Source organism: Poecile atricapillus, chromosome 1 (assembly GCF_030490865.1).
Source record: "Poecile atricapillus isolate bPoeAtr1 chromosome 1, bPoeAtr1.hap1, whole genome shotgun sequence".
In the NCBI taxonomy this organism is placed as follows: domain Eukaryota; kingdom Metazoa; phylum Chordata; class Aves; order Passeriformes; family Paridae; genus Poecile; species Poecile atricapillus.
This window is the reverse complement of record NC_081249.1, coordinates 104,833,657-104,847,333: the sequence shown is the minus strand read 5'-3', so window position 1 is coordinate 104,847,333 and position 13,677 is coordinate 104,833,657. Positions and strand designations below refer to the sequence as shown.

Genomic DNA, 13,677 nt, shown 5'->3' with positions numbered 1-13,677 from the left:
TGAGACCTACAATCAAACTTTAAATTAGAACAGCATTTACATCTGAATAATGTATTTGGGGTGATGCATTGAATAGATTTAATGATAGTAGGGCCGGCTTAAGAAGTTACTGTGTGAAAGTGAGGGGAGTTAAAATTATGGAAAAGATTCTGACCAGCAACTGAGAGGCCAATGCTTGTAGGAACCCAGCTAATAAGGAGCACTGGCAATCTGATTGTAAACCAGAGCTGCCAGGTTTTTGGTAACATCCACCTCTTGCTCCATTGCAGTAGGCTGTGTATGCTGTGTGAAAGCTGACATGATGAATTTTCTGCCTAGGTGTTCTCATTGCTGTATGTGAGCCCTAAAGATTGAACATACATTTCTCATAATTACGTGTGACTGCAAAATGAGTGTAAGAAGTGCAGTGATTTAATGGCATTGTTTGTTTTGCAAACTCTATGGAGAGTTGCTTCATCTTTTGTTATGTTTTGAGTTCACAAACACTTTGAGATTCATGGTATTTCTTTTGTTAGTAATAGACAGTAGAAAATGAATGTTTAATCTGACAAAATTTGGTTTCATCATGTAAGGAATGTAAGACATTATTTATACTAATCAATTTATTGCTCACAAGTGGAGGAGACTGAGATCTCTCTTAAGGCAGAAAAATATAATGTGTTTATTATTTTACAAAGTAAAAATAAATCGTGGATTCGAATGCCTGAAGGTCATTCCATATGTTGAATCTGTTTCCCACAGAAACTCCAGCTAGAATCTCACCTTTGTTCTCAGTCATCCTTGAGATTGATTGATGAACACCCCTCACTCAAGAGCCTTAATGGGTGTATGGACAGGACGGGTCTGTTGTTCCTCATATAAAATCAGGGATCCATTTGTAGGAAAGTGTTTAAAATTACATGAGACAGATACTGGTGTAAAGTTGTATTTGTGAATTGTATGATCTACCCTGCATTTTCGATGTGCTTAACTTACTTATGAGCCAGTGATCCAAAAATAAAATTAATTTAAAATTCATGCTTATGTTAACATACAAAATTATGTTATTTCTGTCATTAAGTTCAAGCAGGAGAACCAGAATATTTAGAGCAGCCATCAAGAACTGATATTTCAAAGCACTTAAAAGAAGATTCTGTACAAGCAATCAATAAAGCTTTAGCTGAACAAGAAGATAGAGGTCCAGAAGCTATAATGGATACGGTGAGGATATTTTGAAGCTTGAAATACTTCTTTTGCTTTTATTTTACAAGTGAAAATGATATAAAAGCTGATAAAAGGGTGTGAGTCTGGAAACTTTGAACTGAAAATTGCTTTTTCTTCAGGGACTGTCCAAACTAAAGTTCATCCAGAAACTGTGTACAACAGTAATGGGTGTAGTGCAAAAAAAATACTAAGATAGGTGTTCTCTAGGGGATTAAAGTGCTTGTCAGGTGTACAGCATATTGTTCAAATTACAATCAGCTGTGTGCGCCCACCATCTTTTAAAAATGTTTGATGATCCCATGTATTTTTGAGGAGTAGACATTGACAGACTTGAAAAATACTGCTTTAGACAGTCAAGTTTTTATCTTGAAATATAAGAATATAATTGAGTTCCTTTGACAGACCTGTGGAAGTTAATGTAGCTTTCAAAAATAAGGGGTTTTTCAACAGTATACTGTAGCTTTAATGCAGATTCACAACTTGACAAAAATAATTTTTTGTGATTCATAGGATGCCTATATTAACTTAAAATGTCCATAATAATGTGTTTGGTGTTTCTGATTCCATTTGGTATGAAGTATACTAAGAGGAATGACACATTAACTATTTTATGGGTTATTAATGAAACTAGAATTTGACTTTTTTTTCTTTCAGAAAATATTGTTTTTCCTTCCTTCTAAGTATGTAGATAAGTGACAAATGTGTTTACCACAAAACTAAATGCCATTAAAACAATATATATACATCTATCTTGGAACTTTATCCATAAATGTACAGTATGGCTTCCTTACATGTCCCTAGTAACACTAAGGATATGAACAGTTTAGATCTGTGCAAAATGCTCCCTAAGATCAGGTATGAATCCTCATTAAACAGAAGCAGTCTGGCCCCAGATACCTTGCAGTCTTTGAAAATTATGTGACAGCTTGTTGGAACCCTGTTGACCTGCTGGGTTTTCCACCCCTCCTGTGGTGTCAGGAAGGCAGGGAAGCACACTTCCTCTACTAAACTGAAATTGAAGCTAACAGGGAAACTCATCTAACTCTGGGTGAAGAGATGCTCTGCCACTAAAGCCTTAGGTTGCTGCGTATTGGCCTTTTTTGAGTTCTCAGAACAGCTTAGTGGGAGGCTGTTTAGTATGTGTTACTCCAGCTGAAGAGGTGGCTATGAAGATACCAGAAGGCATGATAAAATGTCTTTCATAAAGCTGTCCTTCCTCCAGGGTTTCTGGCACCATCCTAGCGGGATGTGAAAGTATCTTAGACTTTTTTCCATGGATCAAGTGTTGTAGTTAAGGATAATGGCACTTGTTACAGTGGTCAAACTTTGGACTTCACAAGACTGGTTGGGGAACACCACGGCCTGTTTAATGAGAAAAAAACAAACAACAAACCATGCAAACATTATTTAGAAATAAATGTACTTCAGCTGTTAATTTCTAGTTAATCTGAAGGTACTGTGTTAACATTTAAAAGCTGTTCTCTGTATCCCCAAATTTCACTTATGCAGAATTGTGCTTCCTTCTCAGTATATCAGCATGCTTTCTAATTATTCTGTTTCCTTATGCATTCAGACATGCAGCCATATATTCCATTACTTCACTTTTTCTTTGTCCATTTTTAAAAGAAGGAAGCCAACATCAGCACATAACAGGATTATAGGTTATTCATCACATATTCATTTTGTCCATTTTATGAGTTTTGTCCTTTTTTTCTGCCCTCTGATTGCACAGCCTTCCTTTGTATTTATACAGTTTTGAGTGCAAATAGATACTGAGTATGTTTTTGGAATGTTTGTTAAAAGTGAGGCTATGATTACAGCTGCAGAAGAAGTAGCCTAGCACTTTGCCATTGCTTGGATTAGAGTCAAGGTTTAAGTTCTGCAGTTGTTGCAAACCGCCTTTTAGTCAGTGATAGACCACAGGAACCAAGATTTGTCTCCATTGTTATTTAAAACTTTGTTTAACACACCAAGAATTTTAATGACTAGGATAATATTCTCCTGATTTTCTAATTAATTACTCTTCTAAAAAATAAACCAGTTGAATGTAATGCTCTTTTAAATATTCTTTAAAATATCTCAATTGTTAGAGGCTTTTTGTTTGTATTTTCTCCCAGAGCATCAGGAAATGTTAGCTTTTAGTTTGTTTCTATCCTTTAGTGTGACTTCATCAGGTATTTCAGATACGAGGTATCTGACCTGGCCCTCTTCAAGGCCAGACTGGATGGGTCCCTGAGCAACCTGATCTAGTGGGTGGCATCTTCAGGACTAGATGATCTTTGAGGTCCCTTCCTAAACTATTCTGATATTTTAGGATATAATTAGTAATTTTGGGGTGAAATGTACAAAAAAATTGTAGTTCACAGACTTGTTCTTTGCCAGGTGGCTTAAATTTGTAATGGATATTAGAGTTGTAATACTGGTATACTGACCTCTAAAGGTAGAATTAGTGAATAAAGAACAAATGAAATAATTTTAGTAATTATGGCTTAATTTTAAAATCTACCGCTTAAAAGATTATAAATATCACTTATATTCTCTAATTAGATACAGTTTCTGAATTTTTTCAGAATTTCAGCAGTGGACATCATTGTACTAGAACAGCCTGTCAGTTTGCATCTCTCCATAATTTCACTGTATTTTCTGATGATTATTATGATTATTCTTTTTTTTCCCCAAACACGTACTGATAATGGTTTTCTTCTGCAGAGCTCTGCTAATGCCCCAGCTCAAGCAGCTCCTACCCAGCGAGTGGTAGAGGTGGCGATCCCTGATGTAGGGACTTTTGTGATTGAGTCAGAGGAGGGGGGTTATGACGATGAGGTACCTCTGATTGCAGTTGTGTGCACCGCTCCTCCTCGGTGCTGCCCTGTGCTGCCTGATGAGAATTTTTGGCATGTTTGCACACTGTGACACCTAACAGACTTCTGCAAAACTAAATGCTTAGCGAATTGTAATCTTTAACAATGTCATAGTTTGTCATGAAATATGGAAGGAAAACACTACAAACTCTGAATTGGGCACGCTTTGCATGGTACCATTTACACTGGAGGTGTATTTGTCTCTTCAGCTGTGGAGGTTGAATGTTCGTGTTAGGCCAGGTAGCCTTCAAAATACTGGTGATTGACTGCACACTGCTGCATTATTGAAAAGGTGACAGGACACTGAGGGATGTGTTTGTGCTTTCTTGTCAGTCCAGTAAAGCTCATGTTCAAGTCTGATCTCTTATTTGCCACGATTAAGCTTTTCAGGCTCTGGGGATTAAATTAGCCATGGAAATAGCCTGAAACTGATATGGCTGGTAGAACTGAAACCTGAAAATCTTAAAAATAATTAAGACTCAGGGTGGTACATGTGCCTGATACCACTTGAGGAATAATTGAGGGGCCCATTGTTTTTCTGGGAGCCACTGTTTTTTGCTGCAGTCGAAAGCAAAAATGCTGGTCATCAAACTGCCCTGCCTTGTCACTGCTTACTCCCCATTTTGTTTTGGTTGGGAATAGAGTTGGTGCAGCCCATATTCTCGGGGGTCTGATCATGGGTTCTTGGGGGGCTTTATCTTCCCTAGGCAAATGGATGTTTCAGGTCATTCTGCCCTGGAAGTGTGATCAGTTATAACTGGGAGGATGGGGTGAGGAATAAAATGGTTTAATTGACATTATCACACTGAGTTTAGCTTCTCATAGATGTGTAGTCTTTACCTTGAAAGAAACGAGGATTTAACCTCATATAATGACCTGCTTGTTTGTTTTTACTTTTGTCTCCATGCCGTTGTCTTTCTAGAGAATAACTTTCTTGCCTATTTCCCTGTTCTTTTTGTGAGTGTATTCACTTTTTCTTAATGTTTTTATGTGTGGGAGACTTGCAAGGAGTTTAAGATCCTTCATCGTTGGTTGCTGTGCCAGCAGTACTTTGGGAAGGAAGAAAGGGAGTGTTTCCCTTTGCATACAGATAAAAAGGAGAAAGGCTTTTCTGAGTAGCTTGACTGTAACAAATTATTTGTAACTGATGTGAATAGCAGCAGGAGATGTCTGGTGTTTGTTAATTGTGTTGAGTTTGATGTTTTAAGAAATTGTGTGCAGATGCGTCAGGGATTGATTGCATTTGCAGCAGTGAGTCTCTTATTTTGACCTTGAAATATGCATTAAATACAGGTGGTATCATTTTCCATGGCTTTAGTGCAGTATATCTGAAGTGTGATTGGATGATTTTTCTACTTGAAACTTAAATTTTTTTAATTCTTAGATGGCCATGGGTAGCACTCACTCAGTGTGCAGTTTCTGCTTGGTACTAATGCTGAACTGTGCATGTTCCTTTCCTGGGAAGTTTGGTCCATGTGACTTTTTCGACACTTTTCTTCCTTTTTTTTTTTTTTTTCTTTTTTGTAAGATTCCTTTAATGTTGTTACAGTAAAACTGTATATACACGTCATGATTTGATTTGCAGAATATGCTCACCAGATCTGCATTGAAATGTGCCATATCAATATATGCATGCATTAAGTTGCTTTTTCATCTTGCATGAGACTAAAAGTATATTGAATTTAGTCATTAAAATATTAATCATTCAAAACTTTTACCTTAAATCCCTTGTGGCAGGTCATGCTGACCCCGAACATGCAAGGTATTATCATGGCTATAGGTAAAGCCAGGAATGTTTATGACAGGTGTGGGCCAGAAGCAGGGTTCTTTAAGGTACAACTAACATTTTCAACTTTTTCTCCTCTGACTTTTCCTATTAGATATGCTACTCCCTCTACTCCTTTCTGTATATAAAGTCTTTTCCAGCATTTATACGTACTTGTCTATATCAATCCCTCATTTAGATATTTCTCCCTTAAAAAAAAGACAGATACTTGCCCTGTTGATATCAGTAGCTCATATACTTTTCTGCATTTTAGCTTTTTAATAATAGTAGTAGCAAATAACATAATAGTAACATGAAACCTAGATGTGTAATCAGTAAACGTATATGGGTTTTTTCTCCTGTTAGTAATGAAACTCAGGCTTTTGCTAAACTGTGGGACATGAGGATTTTTTTACCCAGAGACTTTTCAGTCATTTGTTGTTTATTTCAAAGAGATGTTCTTGGTTTGTACTCCATAAAAGATTTTTAATAAATTTAAATTTAAATTGCTTACTTTTGTGTAACCACATGGGTGTCAATACTATTTATTTAAGCACTTTTTTATTACTGGGAATTAGACATTGGGCTTTTTACAGTGATAAGTCCTCACTGTGACACCAGATTTAAGAATGTGTTCATTTTCTTAAATAAAGAAACTTCTAAGCACCTTAAGCTTGTGGCCTTTCAAATTTTCAGGCTGCTAAAAAGGGAATTGCTTTGACATGATCTAAAATGTTAAATCCTCTCAAATGTGATTTGGAGAGGAGAAGGAAGTTTCTTGCTTGTCATTGAGTAGCAGTCTGTTTTCTTCTTAATGGTGTATTTCCATTAGAAGAAATTATAATAGCCACAAAACCCCCAAACAGGCAGCAAACAAACAAAAATCCCTGCCATCACCACCAAAAGGTTCTGCACCCCCTCGGTAAGGAAATTGAAACCTCATGGGTTGGTTGGTTTGTCTGTGTGGGTGTTTGAAGTGGATACTTACAGAAGGCTTATAACCAAAATGTGTTTTCAGGGCTGTCTCTGTTAACTGTGCCTGATCTCAGGGAAGGGAGAGACACCTGCCACAGCCTCTGTTCAGTGAAACTGGGCTTGTTTGGGATTCAGCACTGGTTGCTTTTTTGGTTTTTTTTCAAATTTATTAATGAAAATAAATAAATTGATTTTAAGTTGAAAAAAAAATCCTCATATGATCAAATCACTCCTTACCTGAAAGTTCAATTATATCTATTTTTTTATATAAAGGGTGTTTTGATAATGTTAAACCAGCAAATTAGATCAAAATAAAACTATATTTAATGTTTGGTATCAAAACAATGCTTGGTTGAAATGATTTTCAGTCTTCAATTTTGAATCCTTAAACATTTAGGCTTCACAGGAACAAAATGTCTTTGAGTGAGAAAATGTTTTGACATAAAGTAGAAAACTTTCCTTACTCATTTTCTGCTGAATTGTGTTTGCAGTAGCTTAGAACAGGTGAAATTGAAGAAATGCATTATTATGAATGGATGCAGATAAAGTGGGATTGTTTTGGGAACAAAATTTTTGTTTTGGGATGCATCAGATGAAATTTCATGCTTTCCCATAAGTTACTATAAAAGGTCCTATGATGTCTTTTAATACCATTACTGTGTTCCTTTGTGTTGTTTTTTATGAAATTAGTGTTTTCAGAAAACTGGGGGTGGTTCTATATCTTTGTTTTACAGTGTTACTTGGGTGAAACTCCTTTGGTGTGGGTCATTGTTACTGCCAAGTTTTCACTCCCCCTCTAGATCTCAGGTTTAAGACATGACTAACATTCAGATATTTCTTGGTCTGTGATCCCTTCAAATCATTGTTCTTTAACCTTTATAGACAACTCCTCCCAGAATGTTTCCTTTAAGATCTTTATATAATATCCTCAGAAAATTAAAGCATATAATACTTTCTTCTGCTGTCCCTTTTTCTGTAGAGAAATACCATTTTTCCATTTTGTTAAAGTTTTCTGAATCTGTAGAATACCACATTATTTTAAAAATTATTATAAAAATAAATGGTTTGTATTGCATTTTTTCCTACTTCTAGGTAATTATATGAAAAATTCAATGTCTGATAGCAGTTTATTTTTACTTCCTGAGTAAACAAGGATTAATTCTTAGCCATGTTGACTTTCTAATTGTAGAATTTCTGATGTAAGATAATAGAAACTCTGTGGCTTTTGGCATTTATATTGTTGTCCTAAACATCTTTTTTAATGATAATGCAAATCATGAGTATTTAAAGATACTGATTTAAAGATATTGATGCAAAACATTCTCCTGAGTTTTAAAGGCGTCCGCATGCTCTGTGTTTAAACCTGTATGATTATTACCCTACATGTTTAGTCCTGAAACAAAATGTGTGATTAGGAGAGGATGGGAGCCCAAATTTTGATAGGTAAATGTCAGGTTTTACAGCATAAAGACATTTGAAATACTGAACGGGGTGGGGGAGGCGTCATGACTGCTTTGATGCTTTATTTTGTGATACATTGTATTGAAACTTTGCTAATGTTTTAGGAAACTGTCTGATCACCTCCCAGTTTCCAGAGGGAATTTATGGAACGTGTATTAACATTTGTCACCATTTTTCTAAATCTTTTTCTTGTTGCTCCAGTTCATGCTGTATAGTTTCAGTGAATAAAATCTAATGAACATATTAAATGATGTTCATTAAAGCCTAATGTGCTGACAAAGTTGGAAAAGTAAATTATTATGATGACCTCTAAAATATTCAGTGAGGGCTGCATCCTGGCCTATAGGGCAATACTGTTCATATTTAATTATTATTTTCTTCAGAAATCCTATCATTTGTTTTTCATTGAAAGACATATTTCATTCCCATGTAGTATTTTCCAAATCATTCATGTTCACTAAACTTTCTTTAGGATATTTTTTATTCATGTCTTTGCATTTAACCATGTATTAGAGGTACTTTTTTACCTTATGAGACTTCACAAAATTTTTGAAGGTCAAGTGTCTGAAATCTTGTACTTTTCTTTTCTTAAAGAAACTTCTCTAAGGATTGGATTAATCTCCTCTCACGGAGACATAGCACAGGATTGGAACTACTTTTGAAGGGAAGGTTTACTTTGGATTTTGTCAGGCTTAACTGGAGAGAGAAAGTATCTACTTGACAATTTATCTGTGGTTTTGTTTGTTTTCTTTTTAAAAACATAGTTTAGACTTCTTAGAAGGGTGGTCTGTGGATCTGTTAAATTTTATAGGCAAAATGCCATGGCAGATAAAGTATCTTGTGTCTGTGGTGTTTGAGTTAAAAGCCAGAAGGAATAATGTCTATTTTTTTAAAATTATGTAGGCAATTAAATTGGAATACACACGTCTGCTAAAATTAGCCCAGGAAGATCCACCACCTGAATGTGATTATCGTTTGCGTCATGCAATTGTTTACTTCATCCAAAACCAGGCACCAAAGAAGATAATTGAGAGAACATTACTGGAACAGTTTGGAGATCACAATCTCAGCTTTGATGAAAGGTAATAAGATCTGCACATCTCATTTCCTGTGTTCATGAATGTTCTCTGATGTGTGGAAACACCCCTCCATATTTGGCTGGTGTGTTTGGCTTTATCTCCTAGTTAACAGCTTGAAATTTACTTTTTAAAACAGATAATCTTTATAAAAATCCCTGTTGAAAGAGTAATCAGGAAGTTGAGTTTCTACTCATCTAAAATAAGTAGAATTGCTCAATGTTGTTCATAATTTTGCACGTAAATTTCTGTACCTCTTTCACTGTGTTTCCTCACTGCCCTGAAAGGCAGCAAGAGAGCAAAGCCTTTCCAAAAAAAGCAAAATGGGGTGAGTGACTGACTTGAGAGCAAGACAATGTCTCTATTCCACTCAAAATTCCATCTACTTACTTATATAAATAGGTAAATTGAAAGTTAGAAAACAGTCTGATTTCTGTGTAGGGAATAATCTTCTAAACTTCTGTAAAGTAATTGTCAGGGAATTTCAAACTATCTTAAATTTAAAATTGAAAGAAAGACTAAGCAATGCGGCAATTTAGCAAAATAAAAGAAATAATCCTTTAAATAGAACAGGCCTCTATCACACATACTTCAAAAGTATGCCCTCTCCTGCTGACTATACCATGCATAATAAAATGTACATTTTCCACAGCATTTTCATACTGGTGTACATAAGGCTGTAGCTCATACTGTCTGCGCCTCCTGTCTTCGTAAGGATAATACCCTCTGTGAATTTCCAGTAACATTTCATTATTTCTTAATTGCTTTTTGTAAGGTGCCGTAACATAATGAAGGTTGCTCAAGCCAAACTTGAAATGATAAAGCCAGATGAAGTAAACATGGAGGAATATGAGGTTAGTATTTCATATGCTTTAAATTAAGTTGTAATGTGAAATAGTTATCAGTAAAGCTGAATTTTGTCTTCACAAATTTCTTCTTGTCTCAGGCTGAGAAGTTAAAACTGGCTATTTATTTAAAGATCCCTTATTTGTCCAAAGTCTGCTCTTGAGCTAAAGCTGCTTTTTCCACATCTGTAATTCCAGTGTTTGAACCATAAATAAGTGTTAGGTTGGAATCTGTCCTTACTTTGTTAATGAGTCTTGACGTCACTAACAATATTTTGCAATTTATCACCACATGAGCCACATGGCTTTTTCTAGGTAGACACAGCTGGCAGGGAAAGAGGAAAGTGGTCTGTGCCCAGCCTTGGTCATCTTGAGAGCTGCATAGCAGGCACAGTCACATTTTTGCTTTTCTTCCAGCTGTCTCTGCAGCTATTCCCATTTTCTTTTGAGCAGCAGATTCTTTTCTTTGCTGAGACCATGCATAACCAGCTTATGCATTCAATTTTTCCTCCTGTGTTGTTTAGAAAAACTTGGAGGGAAAGTGAGAGTGAATCTTGGACATTAAATAATCGTGACTAATAGTTGCTAAAATAATTCATCTCACATTTAAAGCTAAGCCTGTAGCTGATTTTCCAGCATCAGTTTCAAGTCTGAGTAATACTGTTCATTAAGACCTCTTAATAGTGGTTATTTATGTCCTGGGCAGATTCCAGTCCACCACCTATACCTCCTTGTTGTGGTGGGAGTTCCAAACAACTTCATCAGGAGGATAATGGGAGTAATCTTTCCCTCACAGATCCAATGAAAAATATTTTTATTGCCTCTTCTCATTACCATGTAGGTTTGAGACCTACAGTAGATGTTACTGCATTACAGTAGTCACTGTAATGTCACTGTAACATCACTAGTCACTGATAGAGAAAGACCTTCATAGTGGCATTTTAGTTGCATTTTCTTGGCTGTGCAGGGCTCAGCATTTTACCATTTTCTGAATGATGCTGCACAGAGAGAACAAACAATTCTGGATTTAGCTCTAAGTGTGGGGAGTGGGGGTATCTTCTGTTCCTCTGCAGAAAAGTTCCCCTTTTTTAGCTTCTGTAATAGGTAGTTGGGGATTTCTGCATAGATTGTGTCAGTCCGGTATAGTGATTTGGCATTTTATGGATGCTTTCTCAAGCTCTTTCTGTTGAATCTGCTTGTAGCTGGGTCTTATGGTGTGCTGTCCCCTATTTTATCTTTAATGCACAATTGAAAGTCAGCAGTTAACCCTCAGTAGAGAAAGTGCCTTTCTCACCAGGAGCATTTACCTGTTAAGTGAACCAGGAGTCACTTGGTATAAATGGTGATGCAGTATGATAAATGTTCTGCTCCAGCACCAACATCTCATCTGAGCTGAATTTGGGGTTTTTTTTAGCACTTGCCATGCAAAGTGTTCAGGCTTTTTCTATGTCATTCTTGTATCGAAAATTAAGATTAATATTTGGCATATGAGGAAGCTGTCCAATACTTTCCGAGTAATGTAGGGAAGAAAAAAACAAGATCTCGTATAATTTAACTGTGGTTCTCCAAAGATGCTTTGTGTTCTGTTGAAGTGGTAATAGGTTCTGTAAGAATAATCACATATAGAAATATTTAAGACATTTAAGAATTTTCTTTTTATTGAGGGAGGGTGGATTCAGGTGGACTTTCCACATATACAAACCTATTGGTGTCTTTAGTACTTAAGGACACTAAATTTAAGTGGAGGGGGGGGTGTGTTTAAAAAAACAAATTATATTTCATTTTTGTGGATGAAGTTCTGTTTACCCTTTCTTACATGCAGAGATGGCATCAAGACTATAGACATTTCAGGGAAACAACCATGTTTCTCATGGTAGGATTGGAGTTTTTCCAAAAAAAGAGGTAAGTCGTAGTATAGAACTCAAATGTAGTAGAATGATGTGAAGGCAAAATTTAATATTGATAAGTAAAGCTATTTTTTAAATTAAGAAGTGTTTAATGTATTCTTCATTTCAAATAAGCATTTATTCAGTCTACTAATGTCTTCAGTCTTGCATCTTCCTATTCTTAATTTCCACTTCCACTCTCTTATCAAGCCATGGGTTCTTTTCTGAGCACCCTCCACATGCACTCCTATTCTTCCTTCTATTCTTCTATTCTGGTGCTGTGGGTATCACTCAGCCATGAAAATCCTCCTTCTCTGGCACCACCTGTGCACAAACATTTATCTGCTTTTATCAGTAGACACAGTTAGTCAAGTCCATATCTTTCCTGCTTTTTGACTGGGTCTTCCCACTGAAGCAGTTTTACCTTCTGCATTAGTCTGAGCCAAAACTCCACCTATGGTGGGCTCTAAAGGTCAGGAAAACAGAACATATTTGAGAAAAACTATCATACATAGCTGTCATTGTTGTAGCTGATTGTCCTTAACTCCATAGTGATTCATTCCCTTCTCTTTTTTGAACCAAGTCAGAAATTGTGGCTGTATAAAATGGGTGACATTTATGTGCTCAATTCAAAACAGTTAAAATTTATTCTGATCTACACATGCAACAAGAATGGTGATTACAGTATAAATGTAGTCAATCCCTGATTTTTCATGTATAAAAAATATCTAGGGAAATTTATAGCAGAAGTCAAATTTAATTCTTTGTCTCTTTGTTGTGTAGTAAATTGCTCCATATTTCTCATCTTGTATCTTCCCAAAAGAGAAAGACATGAAACAATACAGGAAAACTGATTGCAAAAGACAGCCTTGCCTTTGTGACATATGTCTTTTTATACTGGCTAACACAGTGAGCTCAGAGCCTTGGGTTGTCTTTGGGTTACCACCATGTAATAAATAGTATATTTACCAATAATCTAAATTGAAATATGCTACACTATTGGTCTTAAAGAGTTTGTGTACAAAGGTTAGTCAGATTACCTGACTTATTTGAAAAATAAATGGTGTTGCTTCATTCCTTAAAAAGGCAAAAATGTCACAGGCATTGTGACTCTCTAAGATTGCAGGCAGGGGTGAAACATCTTCAAGTTCCTTGGCACTGGGACCTCCAGAGTGGCACCCTCAATTGTAAAATACCATTGTTTTCAATAAATTCCTTCTTGCCGTAACATATTCTGGTTATGCCATGGAGGAGAGAGGGAATCACAGGTTTCTGCTCTGTTCTAAACCAAGTTCTCCATTATTTACAACAGCTTCCAGAATTAGTGTGAGGTGTTTGCTAGAAAGCATCTTCATAATTTAGAAAACAAACCTATTATCACCAATCTTCCACTCTAATATAGGTCAGAAATAATAGGTACAATTTCAGAAGTGCTTCACAAAATGTTTGATTCAAAGACAGTAGGACTGAAGTATAGTTAATGGATGAGTGAGATCTGGGTATCCAGTGACCTGCTCCAAAAGCGCCTTGTGCAAGTACATACCTGTGTTTCAGCTTCAGGTTCTCAAAGGACTCAGAGATTTAACTGAGTTTCCCACCTTGCAC

General features: G+C 36.0%; 1 protein-coding gene across 4 annotated transcripts in view; it reads left to right on the top strand.

The window, feature by feature from the left end:
* Window positions 1-13,677, top strand: part of USP25 (ubiquitin specific peptidase 25) — an 89,913-nt gene that overhangs the window by 71,314 nt on the left and 4,922 nt on the right. For 3 of the 4 annotated variants that reach the window (XM_058829462.1, XM_058829464.1, XM_058829465.1), the window contains 6 exons: window positions 1,061-1,200; window positions 3,913-4,026; window positions 5,802-5,897; window positions 9,169-9,347; window positions 10,117-10,195; window positions 12,009-12,088. In XM_058829462.1, the coding sequence (XP_058685445.1) occupies window positions 1,061-1,200; window positions 3,913-4,026; window positions 5,802-5,897; window positions 9,169-9,347; window positions 10,117-10,195; window positions 12,009-12,088 (688 nt within the window). The remainder of the gene's footprint in view (window positions 1-1,060; window positions 1,201-3,912; window positions 4,027-5,801; window positions 5,898-9,168; window positions 9,348-10,116; window positions 10,196-12,008; window positions 12,089-13,677) is intronic. The other variant, XM_058829463.1, reaches the window with a different exon arrangement.